Source organism: Carettochelys insculpta, chromosome 2 (assembly GCF_033958435.1).
Source record: "Carettochelys insculpta isolate YL-2023 chromosome 2, ASM3395843v1, whole genome shotgun sequence".
Lineage (NCBI taxonomy): Eukaryota > Metazoa > Chordata > Testudines > Carettochelyidae > Carettochelys > Carettochelys insculpta.
Window position 1 is genome coordinate 92,678,785 of NC_134138.1, and position 17,900 is coordinate 92,696,684.

The following is a 17,900-nucleotide window of genomic DNA, read 5'->3' on the forward strand; positions in this document are numbered from 1 at the left end:
GACAAAACCCGGGGAACATCCAGATTCCCAAGGCATTCCATTGACAGTAAGTCAACAGAACGCAACACTTTTGTTGACAGCCATATACCACTCCCGTGAGGAGTAACTCCTCTGCTGACACAGACCTGTCGACAGAAAGCCAGTCTGGATGTTCTGGGGGGGCCCTCTGTCAACTGACAGGCTTCCAGGACACAGGCAGCCCTATCTGCTGTGCTTCCGGTTAGCCATTTTGTCAAGAGAGCAGTCATGCAGTTCAGCCCCTCTCTGTCAACAGAGTGGATCGAAAAAGCAATCTGCTTTGCAGTCTGGCCGCAATCTGTCGACAGAAGTTTTGTTGGAAGATATCTTCCGACAAAAACTTGTGTTGACTGATCGCTCTAATCTAAACATAGCTAAAGGTTCAAAACACATGTATTCAGTGCCATGTTAAATTAAGCACACTCCACAGTTTTTATTTCAGTTTTACTGTCAGTAGTTGAGAGTCATGCAATCAGTTTTACTGAGACAAGATAAAAAGAAAATTTATTTTAAAAGCACTTTTTTGCCTATGTGAATGATGCACATCTGTTTTTAAAATTATAATTTTAAAGATTTTACTTAATTATCTGTATTGTTTACCTTTTGTAGTTCACTCAACTTAGACAATAACACCAGACTGTTAATTAGCACACTCTAAAAGAATAGTGTGTTTGTGCTCTGTGCTTTGTAGAAGAATTAAAAACACAACAAACCAGAAATCCTGATGTATTTTCCACAACCTTTCCCTCATTTTCTATTCACCATGGGCTTTGATAACAACAGTCTATTTTGTTTTCAACTAAATTTTACAGACCCAATCCTGCTTTAAATGGAGTTAATAATTCTGTTACTGATGTCCATAATTTTGATGTGCCCACTACATGAGAATGGCAGTTAAATTAGGACTTGAAAGAACATTCAAGTTAGTGGGAAGATGCTCATTGACTTGAATAGAAATTGGATCGGGCACTCCAATGGCAAAAAATTGCATCATTGTTATATTTATCACTTAGCACCACGGAGCTTCATCGTTCTTTGTTGTAGGCAAAGACAGATTCCCTGCCCTGAGGAGTTGTAAAGAATGATTGATAAGATTATGCAAGTTTCAGATAATCACACCAATAAAGAAGAGGTAAGAAGCATAAAACACACAACAAATGCCAATTTTTGCGCAGCAGTGACATTTTGAAAGGGCAGAGTGCCTCTTACTGCTGCTCTCTTACTCAGTGATATAGTTATTATTTCTCCTCTGGACTAATAATCATGTTCCTGCTTCATTCAAAAGTCAATGCATGCCTAACAACATTTATATAATTTGAGTTACCATTTAAAAAAATCTCGTCGTGCAGAATCACTCCCTTAAGTGTTTGTTTATGAAACACTTGCTACACTAGCATATAAGATTTATCAACCTGATTTCCCTGTGTGCTGTTCTAGTTTTCTATTGATTTGAATAGCATTACAATGGTGTAAAACAGAAGTAATATATGAGTGAACCAGGCCCAATGTGTCAAAGACTACCTATGGCTGGTGAGACCAGCCTGTGCAATAACTTAAGCTATGTATTCTTAGTGATTGTTTTGTTTTCTGAATTTCTTGTTTAAAAATTCATATTTGGCTGCGGGTTCTTTAGCATCTGCGGGCAATTTGCTCTCTCTGTTCAAAATAAATCACTCCAGAAGGCTCATCCTAAATTGTCTCTGTTCTGGTTTGCCCAGTGATATTCCCCTTATTTACAGAGTCAAAACTTACTCTAATTGATTCCAAACAAGTGTCCCAATTTAACTACCATTTATATCACTGGGCGTATTTCCATTATTTTTAATGGGAGCTGCATGGGGTCACTGGATCCATCTTCAGTCAGCAGCATCAAAATATCAGCAAGTGATTATTGAAACATTTTAAACCTTTCTTTCTTGAATATAATAATTCTGTGCAAGTTAAAAATCACCATGTTTTGCAATATTCCAAAGTTTTCATAGAGCTTATACCCTGGAAGTATGTTATGAACCTAATTCAATAATCTTCTAAACTATTAGGCAGTGGTTACACTAGTGAGTTTTGCTGACAAAAATCCCAGTTTTGTCGACAAAAACCAGTGGAACATCCACACACAAAATGCATTTTGTTGACACTTTGTCAACAAAGCTCATCACTTTCATTGGCAGTGTTCTGCCTCTCAGTCATGAGGCATAACACTGCCATTGACAGATTCTGTCAACAAAAAAGCTGTGTGGACGCTCCGCAGGGAGGGTCCTTCTCTCAACAAACAGGGTGTCCAGAACAATAGGTAGCCCTGTCTGCTGTGCTTCCAGGCACCTGTTTTGTCCGGAGAGCGGCTGGGCAGTCCAGCTGCTCTGTCAATAGAGCAGAGAGCTCTTCTGATTGGCTTTTGTGTGTGGCTAAACTGTGTGCACAGCAGTTTTGTTGGGAAATCACTTCCAACAGTGACTTCTGTCAACAGAGTTCTGTAGTGTAACCATAGCCTCACAGAAAAACCAAGAGGATTTGGTAAAGCAAATAGAATGTGGTTTTGAGGATCTTAAAATCAATTTTAAAACATTCCTTAGAAATGTACCAAATTCAAAGCCATCAGTTATCCAAATACCTGTAACCACAAAAAAATTAAGTACAAAATGATTAAGCTTGTGTTGCAAATCAACAAGACATTTTGAACTCACTGTTGTTCTTTTCACTTTGCTTCTGAGCATCCACTTTTCAACTTTTGCCATTTTTATGCAAAGGTATCTAACTACACAAAGATCTGTGACTCCTTAGTACAACCTTGAATCACTAACTTACATGTGGATACTGTAATACTGTAAAGCACGATGATTAGAATGTGTTGCTCTAACCCATCTACATAATTCTATATAATTTCAATCCATGCCTTTTGCAGAGTATTAAATATGATGCTTCTTGACAAGATATATCACATATCAAAGGCAATCACCCCTTTACACTACTGGGACTGCAATGCTACCCCTTCCACCCCACACCCCCCTGGAGCTACACAGAACAGTGGAGCAGAGGCATCTCAGAAGGGCCTGGAGCGCTGGCCATGGCTGCTGCCAAAGTAGCAGCAGTAGCGGCCAGAGCTCTGGATCCCTTTGACAGGCTGGACCCCAGAGCAACTTTTCCTTTCTCTGCGTTCCCCCACGTCAGTGAGCCTGATGAAGAACTTATAGCCCATGAAAGTTCAACACAAGATCGATATCCATTTTATAGTAAGATAACTGTTTTACACACATACAGTAACTTCATAGTTTTATTCCGGCATTTGTTTCGGCTGATTTTTCTCCCTCTCTAATCCAGCTCCCTGTGGGGTAAAGAATTATTTCTGGTACTGTAGGCTTCATATCGCTCTCCTTTGCTGCTTGCCAGCTATCTTCTCCATCATCTTCCTCTTCTACAATCAGGATTTCACTTGGATCAGGTATCTCTTCTGTTACAATAATCTCTTCTGCATGTGGCTTAACAAAATCTGATTTAGGAGAAGTAACACAAATTCTCACACATTTACTCTGCTTGACATAACACAAAGGCACTTGTCACTTTTAAAAATCTTAGCCATTATACATATCTGTAGTTTAAGAACTCATATCTAGAAAGTAAGGATCTGCATGGATTTTAAGAGCATAATGTCAGGTTTATTTTGCTTCTTGGAGCTGGCCCCATATGTATGAAGGAGTTCTTACCTTCTAGCTCCTCTTCTTTGTGACAATTACTTGCAGTAGTTGCTTTTTTCCTTTTAGCTAGAGTTACTGTATTTAGATTAGGTCCCTGCACATCAGCATCATGCTTAACCAGGCTAATCTGTCCCATCACAGGAGTCACAACCACCTATACGAGGGCAATAACAAAGAATGCACCAGCAAGAAGTGTAAACGCATCAGAAATTCTCATAAACAGGGTAATAGAACCCCTATAATCGGTATATTTACAAATTTATATCAACCTAAATTTTTCTTCCAGATGTGCACACACAATGCCCGTTGAAGTGAGGAGGAACAGAATTTGCCCCATTATTTAGTTCATGATCAGTGTATCTAGTTAATGCTTTCCATTACACCATTCATAGTAAGAATACTTCTCTGTAGCTCTATCAAATATATGGAGGAATGATGGGGTCAGTTATCTGGAGAGAAAATAAAATTTTGCAGGAAACATGAAACTGCATTAAAAATGTACTTGTGAGAAATAAGAAGGGTTAATTGTTCTACTACTCCAATGAGAAATAGTCAAAATATGCTCTCAGTTACACCTCTGAAATCCTGTAGACTTCACTAGTGATGAAAAAGTACAATTTGAAGGTGGTTTAGTCAACTGTGCTTTATAGTTACAGTGTAAGTTCTGGGCCCACAATAGAATGATCTAAATATCAGTTTTCAGTTGGCTTCATATCATGTTAAGTGAAAATATCAAATTCTTTGGCATATTTGTATTTACATTTTAGAAGGCTAATTATGTCATATTAAACAATGAGGCTACTTCTTTGCTTTCATTTTGAAAAGAAAAAAGTACTTACATGTATGTTTAAACTTTAAGCATGTTAGTTGTTCCATTGAAACCAGGGGCTTCAATGCTTAAAGTTAAGCAAATATGTGGATGCTTTGGTGAATCAGATCTACTGGACAAATCCTGCTTGCCTGACTTATATCAGTATTGTAACATAGGTAGGTTGTGCTTTGGATGTATAACAGTCAGAATCTTCAAACTTATGTGGAACTTAGTTAAAATGTTACTACTGCCAGGCAAGAATGACCTATATTTGTATTGACATACGTATTGAAAATTGTTCTCTTGCCTGACCTATACAGAATTCAAAAGTAACAGAGAGATAGCCATGTTAGTTTGTACTCAACAAAACAAAACAGCAGAAATGTAGCACTTTAAAGACTAACAAAATTATTTATTCGGTGATGTCCCACAAAAGCTCATCACCGAATAAATCATTTTGTTAGTATTTAAAGTGCTACATTTCTGCCATTTTATTTTATACAGAATTCATTAATTTCAGTTCACATAAAAGGTTGCACAATCCCTTCTCTCCAGTGTTGATCTACACTGGATTTGTGCCCCGTGAATACCACTTTTTAGCTGACTTCTTAGCAATCTGTGAAAAACCACAAGTTCTGCAAGATTTCCACAAGAAATCATCTAGGTTCATTCAAAACATTTGCCAATGTCCTGAAACCTTTTGGAGAGAACTAGAGCTAAGCTTCAGATTTATAACATTCCCCTGCTTCAAAAAAATAATAAATAAGAACAGGCAAATGCAGCATGGTTTTGTGCTTTATTCTGAATTAATTTCTCTAATTTTAATGTTATCAAAATTACACTGTTACTCATTTATATACTAGCCTCAGGTATCAATCCTGCATCCAATGGGCTCCTCACATGAATAAGGGCTACACATGAAACCCGAAATGGCAAGAATTTAATTATCATTGACACTTACCTGTTTGATCCTCACAGATCAGCCATTGCTACAGCAAAGGGAATTTTCTGGGAAACAGTAGGATTTGTGGGTTCGTAACAGTTGAGGTGTTATAGGAGATAAAAGTGTGTGAAAAGGTGAGCATAGATCATGCTTAAAGATGTTGAAAATATGTTAGTTCTACAGCTTTTGGTGTGACAATGCATGCTGCTGTGAGATCTAGTCTGAAAAACATGTAACATGGTGTATTCCAAATGATATTAAGACAAATTTGCTCTCAAAATTAGAAACGGCGTTGCTGATGGTTTAAAATGCTGAAAATACATATGAAATCCATTTGTCCAGCTCATTTAATAATGAGCAAAGGCACTTTTGTAAATCGCTGATATAAATATACAGTATTACCACTGCCACTACAGAAGGCAGTTGTTGCAAAGGATCAAAGATTTGGATTAATGGTTATATAAAGTTTTCAGCTGAATACCCACTTTGTAATATTCATAAGAACAATGAGAAAAAAAACCCCACAGACTGAGAATTAAGAAAAGTATAATCTGTTATTGCTCATGTCTGTGAAGATTGAGACACAGTGTAATTAACTGAATTTAAGAAGTAAACTGACTTTATTTGAGTGACATAAAGGTCAATGAATAAATTACCAATTCATTCCTGTTTTTCACCCACAATGGCCATTAAATTACAGGATGCAAAATTCTTGGGAGCAGAAAGTCTACTGGAGGAAGATTATTGCGGAACAAAGATGTCACAGCCTCCCTTCTACCAGAGGCCCCTACAATCCATCACAGCCTCTAAAAGGGTCGGCACTGGGACTTAGATGTGTGGTTCAGTGGACCTGGATGTTTTCTGATGCAACCCATCCACAATTTGGTGTCAGCCAGCAGGTTTCTGGTCCTGGTCTCAAAAGAAATTTATGCTAATCTTTCTTGGGACAAACCCAAGGAAGGGCAGTCAGGGTAAGAATACCTGCTTTTCCCCCTGGGTGAATCCCCTACTGGAGTGAAGCAGGCCTTGCTGTCAATGTCACATTGTAATGTAAGCTATGCATCTCTGCACCTACTAAGGTATATCTGTTCTATTGCATTCTGGGCATCAATAACAGCAGTTGCCACTTACATTTCCTCTTCTGACAAAAATAATGAGTAGTCATGATGTCCTTGTTAGTTAAGTAGATAGTACTGTTCTAATTTTATGTAGGGGAAAACAAAACAGAATTTTAGGAGACTTGGTTAAGTCCACTTAATTGGAGTTACAATAAGATTAAATTGGGCCAGCAATCAATACTAGACCTGAGATTAAGAACTCAGGAGTTCCTGGATCCTATCAACATGCTCAGTCTCTAGCCCAGTGTTTCTTAAACTTTTTGAGACCACAGAACACCAAACAGTAATATTTTTTATGTGGCACACCCATGAAAATTTTCTTCACAATATTTTTTGTCAGACCAAAAATACAGACCCACCAAACAGCAACATATACAGCAAAACTAAAAGGAAGTAATTTAATCAGGTATCATAGCAATGAAGTCGTAACACTGTACCTGGTTTTAATAACAGAAAATATATACCATCAGTGTATGATATCAAAAATTGTCAGAGGTTCGTGGCACACCTGCGAGTTGTTCACAGAACACTAGGGTTTCACAGAACACAAGTTTAAAAAACACTGCACTCGACTATGTTGCTTCTACATGTAATTGGGCAATAATTTCAGTCACCCAGGCTTATATTTCTCAGAAATTAATGCATAAAAAGACAATACTAAATGTCTTATTTATCAACTTACATTATTTCTAATACGCATTCCTAGTTTTCTCTGGTGTTAATGTCCAATAATAAATGTTAATATTCACAGAGAGGTAGCTGTCTTAGTCTGTATCTTCACAAGACAAAAAAGCAGTCTTGTAGCATATTATAGCCTAACAAAATGATTTATTAGGTGATGAGCTTTTGTGGGACAGATCCACTTCTTCAGTTCTGTAAATTCTTTTAAGAGTAAACTGGCACAATGATAAGTTAACAGAAAGAAAAAAATGAATGAAAACTGACAAATCAGCTGCATAGGACAGAAGCAGGGGGAGAGCAAAGGGGGAAGAAAATTACTAACTGCAAGTGTCTATTAAGCTAAGTGAGTGGCCTGAAGTCACTACAAAGATAAAAGATGGGGAAACAGTCCTTGTAATGTGTAATAAAAATAGAAATAAAATAAAAATGTACACATTACAAGGACTGTTTCTCCATTTTCGATATTCATAGTGACCTCAGGCCACTCACTTAGTAGACACTTGCACTAAGTAATTTTCTTTCCCTTTTCCCCCCACCCTCCATTTTCCTCTCCTCTTTCTGTTCTATGTAGCTGATTTGTCAGTTTTCATCTAATATTTTTCAACCTTTTTGTTAAATTCTCATCGTGCCACTCTACTTTTAACAGAATTTAAGATCTGAAGCGCATCTGTCCCATGAAAGCTTAAAACCTAATAAATAATTTTGTTAGTCTTTAAAGTGCTACAAGACACTTTTTTTGAAATATTAATATGCTGAACTTTAAGAAAGATTTTCGATGATCTCAATTAACCAAACTACTTAAGCATGTGCTTAACTTTAAATGCATGCATAGAACTGTCAATGGAACTACTCATGTGCTTTGTGGAACTGTGGTCTGAAGTTGGTGAATAACAGAAATGAAATGTGTAGGTGTCAAGTGATTTCACTCTGTGTTTTATAGTAAAGACCAAAGTGAAGATTTCCACAGTCAAAAGGACCACTTCAAAAAGTTGCAGTGGTGAAGAACTTGTTAACTGGAAGGTTCCGTGAACAATTACCACACCAGTGACAGAAACAAACAAGACAGTGAAACGAGGTGGAGGTAGAGATGAAAGAAACGTGTTCCATTTATTTGTGACCATTGAGGAGGAGTCATACATTGTGATTGACATGAGTGCACATTAACATAGCAAACACATACAACATATTTGTTGATTTAGCATCCTGGGGCTGATTCTCATTTATGCTACAGCCCCTTAAGGCTACCCAGGCAGTCAAAACAAGCCTTAAAGAGGGTATAAATTACATTTACACCCAATTTAAAGCGCATTTATAGTGCTAAACTATGTAAAAGGGCCTCGATGTAAATGAAAATCAGGATCTCTGTTTCTAATAGCTATGGTACACTACATCATCAAAGTCTGACCAAATCTAAATTGCTGCTCAGAAAGAATGTCTCCTTTAAGCCTTGATCACACTTTATCCTTTCATCCACCTCATTAATTGTCTCCCTTAAAACTTTCCGTCGCTCTTCTTGTTTGTATTGTATGGAGGAAAGGGGCCACATTTTGGACTTGATGCTGCATTCTGTGGGAATTTGGCTAATTTAGGGATTGCAGGGTTAGGCTCTGTGATGTTAGCCGTAAGAAAATGGTGTTTAAATATGAATTAGTAAAGGCACTATTTTGCTTGGTGCAAATAAATGTAATAAAAACACAAATGAAGTGAGTGGAAGGATCTGAGGCTATTTGCTCTGCACAAAACAATTTACACACATGACATGAATTATGTCAGTTTATCATTCAGTCTCTCCCCCTGTACTTCTGTTTCTTAACTTCAAATTCACACTTTCTTTTTATCACCTTTACTAGACTCAGGGTGAGGTACTTCATCTTCTCCCTCAGGTATGAACACACTTACAGTGAAATCACTTGTTTCTGTGCCATATTTGTTTTTCACCACAATGCTGTATCTCCCAGAGTCGATTGTGTTGACCCCAGTAATAGTGAAGTTGGCATTTTTTCCAGATTCATATTTCAGGAGGCAGTGGGCATCTGCTATCAATGGTTTCTCATTCTTCAGCCACGTAACCTCTGGGACAGGATCTCCCCAAACGTTACAAGTAAGATTAAGCGCCTACGAAAATGTACAAATAGGTTATAAATAAACTTTTAAATGACTTTTTGCATCCGTTTGGATGAATAATACCCTGAAAGTCCTTTCTTAACTTCCTGTTATTAGACAATAGATATCCATAAGCATCAAAATAAATAATTTCTGATGTAGTCTGATGCAGCATGAAGGAAGAGACTGAATACAGCTAATTAAAAAGCACCATTAAAAACCTTTAATACTTTATGGACCCTCTTCCCTCATGAACATTACCACAACCCTCTCTCCGTTGTTTAATACAAAATTAGACATTAGCAGAGAGGCTCTCAACCCGCAGGCTGCATGTGGCACAATGAACACACAGCTGCAGATCAGCTTTGAGCTAAGGCAGCAGGGACCATCTGCCTGGAAACCAAGGTGACCAGCTCTCCAGCGCCCAGGTGTGGTGGGGCTGGGGTCAGGGTTGTTGGCTGGACCCATATGGCCGGGGTCTGGGATTGAGTCTATTAGATGTCCCCATGCAGTTCAGGGTCCAGGGCAGCTGATTGGCCTGCCCCATCTGCAGTCCGAAGCCTCTGGCCAGCATCACAGAGTCCAAGATCAGCACTGGGGCTGCCAACTGGACCCACAGAGTCAGGTTTTGAGTGTCCAGGTCTAGGGTTGGGGCTGTCTCCCAGGGCTCCTCTCCTGGTCCCACTCTGTGCAGACATCTCTGTGCAGAAGGCATAGAGATCCAGGCAGTAGGAAGAGTGCACTGTAGTTTCCAACCTGCAGCCAGCTCACAGTGATAGGTAGGTTGAGAACTATTGCACTAGTAGCACCTGAATGTCAGGCCTTCAATGGGAGTTTGAAGTACCATCGGGTGGATTTGTTCAGGTTAATTCTACAAGCTTTCCACAAAAATAAAGGCCAATTTCTCTGACTATAATCAATGCTTAACCAGTAAGCAACTACCAATTAATCTCAGGTTTAGGAATACCCTTGAATTACATCCTGATAAATTCACAAACAGATTCCTATAAAAACTGCACAACATCTAACTGCTGCTATCTTTATTTGAAATCACTAGTTTTCAGAGTCCATTTCTACCCTTAGATGCTCACTAATGTATTAAGTAAAGATGCTTTTGATTGCAGAGATGTTTAAATTCTAAGGCTACGGTTACACTACAGCGCTCTGTCAACAAAAGTCACTGTTGGAAGAGATTTCCTGACAAAACATCTGTCGACAGAGCGTGCCCACACAGAAAAGCCAAACTGTCGACAAAACGCATTTTGTGTGTGGACAGTCCACCAGTTTTGTCAACAAAACTGGGGTTTTGTCAGCAAAACTCACTAGTGTAACCATAGCCTCGAAAGGAAAGGAACCCCCTCCACATTATTCATGTTCTCTGAATATGAACAGCTCAGCTGCACCTGAACACTGCAGCCAGTGAAGAGAGTTTACAGTTTCATTTTCTGTTCAGTACTTCTGTATCACAGGGATCGCAAGCTGTCAGTTCCATGGGACTGACAACCCCAAGCCCCCATTAAATTCACCCACATTTTTAATTATAAGGGGGAGTCACCCTCAGAAACTGGATATGTGAAAGGAGTCGCCATTTCAGAATGCTTGAAAACCACCATTCTATATTGTGTCACAGTCTTTGACAGCTAAGAGGGTCAGTATTGAATTTTTCTATTGCCATTGCAAGGTCCTAATGAGTTACTGTCAGTGATGCAGAGAGCTGTACTGGATGCATCGCTCAAACCCTAACAGTCTAGAGTCGTGCCAATTTTCCCCTGAGAGAAGCAGCACCATCAATAGTCCTTTTCTCCTTCATACTGTTTCTCAAAATAACTTCCCCTTTTGCTTAGCCTTACGTCACTGATATCACTGGTGCTGTTTGTTTCCTTCCTGTTGTACCCACTTTACTGTTTGTGGTCTACTTATTTATGTGAAAAGATAATTCTAATACTTTTGTATTAAGATGGTAAGATTGCTTTGGGGCAGGAGTTTCATTACTGTGGGCCTGCTGCCAAAGACTGATCCTTTGTGCCTTGTGTTGCATCTGTCAGTGTTAGACATTGTTGCCCTTGGGACAAGGACCTTATCAACATATGTGTTGATAAGACTATACACACCTATAGCATCACAGTCACCTTTATGATTTCTGGTGCCCTACGCAGTCCAAGCACATGTAATCCCATTGCCTGCTGTGGAATGGGGCAGCAACTCTGTGGACGATAGGCGCAAGGTACTCAGGGCTACAGGGGCAGGAACAGGCCAGGGAAGCTGGTGAAGGAACAGGTGGCAGAGAGCGCAGTGCCAGGAGATTGGGGTGGGGCAGATGGTGGATGGGGGCAGGACAGGTGGCAGAGCTTGGGACTGGGGGACTGGGCCTCCAGTGCTGGAAGATAGAGCAGGAGTCAAGGGGCTGGGGAATTAAGCCACTGGGTTTGGGAGGCAAAGCAGGGGGACTGAAGATTGGGCCACCAGGCAGAGCAAGGGGCCAGGGGACTGGGCTGCTGGGACAGGCAGGCAGAGCAGGGAGTGGAGGGCAGGGGACTGTGGCTGCTTCAGTCAGCTAGCGCTAGGTATACACAGCATAGGGCACTACTTAGTTTGTGGCACAATGGTATCTGCACAGGAGTGTCTGTATAATTTTTTAATAGAAGAATGAATACCTGTCTGTGACCTGTAATATCAAGATTCAATCTAGAGTGAATTTTTATTACCCACTCATGCAGTGTTGGATACAGTTTCATTATTTAAGAGCTGGGACATGCTGAACTATATGAGCAAGGGGATGTGGAGCAGCAGGGAGTGCTGCTCCTTGCTGCAGTGCCAAGAATTCTCAGTGTCAAGTGTCTCTCATACCAGAGTCCCTCCTTAGCACCCAGGACTGGATGGTCCCAGGACAGAATGTGGCCTCCATCCCCAGTAGTTTTAAAAGGAAGTCCCACTCTTTCTCAGTTGTAAGCTTAAACACCTTACAGCACTCAGACTGATGTGCCTCCCATGGGCACCCAAGTCCATCACACATGGGGAGTGTGTCACTGTTGGGCCCAGGCTTTCAGCAAACACTGCAAGACTTAAACCCCTGGGTGTGCAGCATGCCCAGCAGCCCAAGGCAGGTGATGGGATAAAAGCAATTCCAGTAATTCAATCTCTAAACTACCACTAACTACTAAAACACTATCTACTAAAAACGTCTGAAATGATGAAGAACTAGTGAATGCAGTGCCAATGCTGCAACATACAGTAGGAGGGAAGGAGGGCCAGGTCAGCAGGGTTATATATTGAGTACCAGGGAGCCGCCACTACAGGGGGCTTCCTAGCCAATGCGATGGGAACTGGTAGGGGAGGAAGTTTCTGATGGCCATGAGCATGGCATGCACACAACTAATTGGAATCTGTGTGAAAAAGCATTCAAAGAAGAACAGAAAATACAGGAATAAATAAAAGTTTAGCTGTTGCATAAAATCTGTATTACCCCCTTGATCTCCATGTGAACCTCCCATTGCCCTGCTCTAACATCAAGTCCTCCTTTCACTGACCTATAACAGAGCACAGAAGCTCCAGTTAATGACTAGCAAGCTTATATGTTCCCTGCCTTGATGTCATGCTGGTGTTCGCTGTAGAGTAATGAAGCCAGACAAATGTCTGAATTCAACAAATAAACACAGCTACCTAGGCAAGAGAATGTGAGAGCTTTGTGAGAAGGCAAAACACCACACCCATTTGGTAAATGGCTGTAGCCAAAACTGAGAATTCTCTGGTTGAGCCTTTGTTTTATGTGAAAGCTTTTGAATAAGATGAGGTCTGGAATGGAGCTTGGGAGCTTGGTGTAGAGGACTGGGGTACAGGAGCGAGTGTGGGGGTCTGAGAGGGTCTTTGGGTGAAGGAGGGGGTTGTGATCTGGGACCAGGGATTGAGAGCAAGGTCTGGGTATAGGCGAGGATTCTGGGCTGGGGGATGGCTATAGGAGGGGGTAGAGGGTCTGGGAGGGAGTTGTGACTTGGGGCAGGGCAGAGAGGGTGAAGAAGTTTAGGGTATGATCTGAGGCAAGGGGTTGGGGTGCAGGGTCTGGAAGGGGGTATGGGTTTAGGAGAGGATTCTGGCCTGGGGGAAGGGTACACAAGAGGTTGAAAGGGCTGGAAGAGAGCTGGGTTGCATGATGGGGGGCAGGTGCGCCAGAGGCAGGCTCTGGCTGGGAGATGCTTTCCTAAGCAGCTCCTGGCCAGCAGCACTCTCAGGCAAGCTTCCAGACTTGCTAGGAGCTACAGACTACTCCATGTGGCTCTCTGTGCTGTGGAAAGTCCTCATGTGCTGCCCCTGTCCCCAGCAAAATCTCTCAGCTCCTACTGGCTGGAATCCAATCAATGGGAACTGAGAAACTGTGTTGCAATTTCACTTCTTACAGCAAAATCTCTCAGCTCCTATTGGCTGGATACTGGCCAATGGGAGATGAGAGATTTTGCTGGGGGTGGAGTCAGCATACAAAGCCTCTCTTCCCTTCCTACCTTCACAGCACAGAGAGCCACAGGGAGCAGCTAGCTACTTTGAGCGGTGCTGCTCTGTGCTTGGGGTGCGGCAGGAGGTGGGTGATTAAAAGGCTTGTCAGGCTGGATGCTGCCTGCGGGTCATATCTTGCCCACCCCTGCTCTGTAAGAATGTCTAAATACTATAGAATTCCCTTCAAATACTAATCAACACCACATAAAATGCTTGGACCAATTCCACCTACAATGTCTCTGCCAGATAGTGGGAATTAAATGGCAAGATTTAGTTCTAAATACCCAGAGCTTGAGAGCTGCAACATCACAGTCATCAACATTCTTTTGTATAGTAGGAGTGCTGCTGAGATGGTGAGGTCATGTTGTGTGTATGTCAGACAGTAGGATACCAAAGGCTGATTTTATGGAGAATTGGACTGGAGCTCATTTTAAGTGCAGACCAAGACAACCTCCAATCTTGCAATACTGACTTGAACATTTGGGAACTCTTATTCCATCAGAAGATTCAATGGTGGCAGTTCTGCCACCTTGGACTGAAAGACTGAGAGACTTTGGCTACATCTATACTACAGAGATCTTTTGAAAGAAGCCCCTCCAGAAGATCTCTTCTGAAAGAACTTCTTTCAAAAGAGTGCGTTCACACACCAAAAAGCAGATCAAAAGAGCAATCTGCTCTTTTCGAAGACAGCGTCCACACAGCCCCCACGCTTTTGAAAGTACAGGCCAGGGATGGAAAAATCAGGCCCCATGAGAACTGCTCTTTTGAAAGAAGGGCCCTGAGGAGTGTCTATATATGTTTTCTTTCAAAAGAAGCTTTTGAAAGGGGGCGCTCTTCCTGAAATGGGAAAGGAAGAGCGATTTCAAAAAAAGCACCACATTCTTTTGATTTACTTTTCAAAGAACACTTTTTTTTGTGTAGATGCTCCACAGGATCTTTCCAAAGAGCCCCTTTCTTTTGAAAAATCTTTCAAAAGAACTTGCTAATGTAGATGCAGCCTTTGAGAGCTCATGGACTGCTGCAATCAAGGAGAGACATGTTAGGCATAGAACTAAAACTGGCTCCCATTCATAGATACTTGGCTTCATCAGTGGCACTTGCAGACATCAGATTCAATGGTAAAATCATCATCATATCCAGAGTAATTCTATTGATTTAACTTGCTTTATCTCTAATTCACCACAGTATAACAGAAAAGAATTTCTCCTTTGTCTCTTAGGATGGTGAAGTAGGTCATGAAGGTTTCTACCACACTTTACATCCTAACTTGCCAAATCTGACTGGTGCCAGGGTTTGAGGAACTTAGTTATCATCAGTACAGATTAAGTGGCTGTCTTGGGGTGTAAGGAATTCAACATTACCCAATATCCCATTAGAAAAATACAACAGTGAAATCTGAGCACATAGTGTAAATTTTTACAGATATGGTTGCATATGAATTTCCTAAGAAGTACACTATTCACATTTTAGTCCTGACTGGCACTATCCTCTCACTTTTATCTTACAATCAACAAAAGAAATTGCCCAAAAACATAAACCTATATGGGCAAAAATCAAACTATGTACAGAAGATAGTGAATACATTTTTAAATGGAAATTTTGAAATAATTGTTACTCTTCTCTTCTCTGCTCAGCTACTATATAAAGCTATAATTCATTTACTGTACCTTGCCTTCCTGGATGGTGACAACATCGGGCAAACCTCCAATTACCCTGGCACGATCTGAAAACACACAAGTGACATTTCCTTTAATGTTTGCAAAAATAACTCTGTCCCAGATTTCTTTCCTCTCTAGCACTTTTCTTTTATCTTATTTTTGCACAAGTCTCTCTCTGTGCAAATGAAGAGAGTTATTCCTAGCACATCCTTTGTACATGGAAAATCATGTCAACCTGCTGAAGGAAGCAGACATCTTTATATCAGACTGACAGTCATTTCCTCAGTGCAATTAAAGTATAGGCCTTATCCTTGCCTCCACTGAGTTTCAGTCTGAGTTTTGAGTGCACAAAGAATTTAGAATTGGTCCCGTGTTTCTAAGTATCAGAAGTAAAAAGCTGGCAATTCAGTGTTATAGAAAGAGATGAGTTGCCTATAGAAGAAATGAGCCTATGGAAGTGACTTAGAAACCACTGAAGTTTAAGCTTCTTTTCTAATTAAAAAGACAAGTTCTTATCTCAGTTTCACCAGTTTAAATCTGGAATAATTCCATTGACTTCAGTGGCATTCTTCTGGATTTAACCTGGTGTAAACAAACTCAGAATCTAACCATTTGATTTCAGTTTCAAAACACTGCTGAAATCCTATAAAAGTAAAGTGACACTAGCATGAACATTCTCTGCTGCAGCTATTCCAGAAAGTGGGATATTCAGTTTGTTAGTAGTGTGGGAGCCAGAAAGAAGCAGAAAGTGGCTATGTAATGCTCTCTCCTTCAACGCAGATGTTCTTCCCACCTCTTTAAATAGGGACTTTGTGGAGAAATGTGTTGAAGCCAGATGTAGAAGGAGCAGGAATGGAGAACCAAACCATATCAAGAGGTGTGCCTTCTCTTCACCATCCATGACCATCCAAAGTCAGAATCAGAGTATATCTTAGGAATATGGTTTGGAGAAGCTGGCCTGGATCTTTAGGGTTACAGACACTGAAGACTGCACACCCATTCTTCTCCACTGCCTTTTCAGACTCCTCCTTTATCTACACTATTTCTATAATGGTCCCAAATACATAGGGAAAGGGAAGACTTCAGTGAGATGTTGCATTAATCTGTTCCATCTAATGTGTTTTTAAATAGAAAGAAAAGCATGTAGAGCTTAATCTTTGTGGTTAATTTACAATGTCTTTGTTCACTAAATGAATGCTTAAATGCTTCTTTTCTCATTTTAAATTATTCTGTATTTTGTGTCTTCAGTATAACATTATGATTGAGATTTTTAAATGCACAGATGCCAGGAGGCTCAAAACTTTGGTTCCCAGAGAACATCTGACTTGGCCCATTAATCCATATGTACAAGTTCAACCTCTCTAGTTTGACACCCTTGGGACCTAACCTGTGTCAAATGTGAGAATTTGCCAAACCCCGGGGAATCAATGCTGTCTAACAGCATTACCAACACTTCCACTGCTTCCTGGGCTCTCAGAAGACATTTCGGGGTAAAATACAGCTAAATAACAGCACCGAACACTCAGAGCAATAAGTGGTAGATGTAAACAAATTTTATGGGACCATGGGAAATGTGGCCACACCCGTGATACGTTTGTCCAGCTAACTGAAATCATGCCAGATAACGGATGTTGCCAGACCAGAGAGTGCCATACTACAGAGGTTGAGCCTGTAATATTTTTCATCAGTGCTGATGATGTGCAGCCACATAGGATAACTCAAAAACAACTAAATAATTTTCTTCAGACTTTCAAAAACAAAGCCACTTTTACTTTGAAGGCAGGCATGAGAAATTTCAGTTAGAAAGGTAGTTATTAGAGAAAGTTATCTGGCTGTGAAAACAGAAGCCAATACAGGAAAAAGTTGACACAATCATAATTATACTTCCTCTAGCCTGTTATAATATTAGGCATCAAACAGATCACTTTCCCTGTTTCTCCTTGGTGTCAGGATAACTTGTTTTATCAAATACACACACCAATAGGCACGAAGATTTAAAAACAAAGAAAACTTCATAGCCAGTTTATGGAGATCATCAGACAAGAAAAGCTCACTTACTTCTCTCTGCAATAGCAGCTTGTCTATAGTGGAAGGAAACAAAATAAAATTCAATTTTAGTTGAGATTAATTTGGGATGATTGACAAATGGCTAATTTTTGAGACTGCTTTAAATCACGTAAGGGAAATCTTTCTGCTCTGCATAGTACATCACTTGATAATCCTCCTTTTTCCATATTAACAAAGCCTCAAATCCTCATCCCTAGAAGTCAATGGCAAATCTTTCATTGACTTCAGTGTGACTACTGGTTCAAAGGTTTTTTTTAAAATGTTAAATAAAATGAGTACAGTTTCTTGCTTTATTAGCCATATATTGTATGCAAAACAATACTCATA

The 17,900-nt window shown here is 40.3% G+C and overlaps 1 protein-coding gene across 5 annotated transcripts in view; it reads right to left on the bottom strand.

Annotated features, from left to right (window-relative positions):
• Positions 1–445: 445 nt before the first annotated feature.
• The window catches only part of MYOM1 (myomesin 1), a 114,757-nt gene continuing 97,302 nt past the window's right edge, over positions 446–17,900 (bottom strand). For 3 of the 5 annotated variants that reach the window (XM_074987374.1, XM_074987378.1, XM_074987373.1), the window contains 3 exons: positions 17,565–17,587; positions 15,516–15,571; positions 8,337–9,375 (listed from right to left, as the gene is read on the bottom strand). In XM_074987374.1, the coding sequence (XP_074843475.1) occupies positions 9,082–9,375; positions 15,516–15,571; positions 17,565–17,587 (373 nt within the window). In that variant the 3' untranslated portion in view covers positions 8,337–9,081. Of the gene's footprint in view, positions 3,503–3,716; positions 3,862–8,336; positions 9,376–15,515; positions 15,572–17,564; positions 17,588–17,900 lie in introns of those variants that run through there. The other 2 variants (XM_074987376.1, XM_074987375.1) reach the window with 1 other exon arrangement.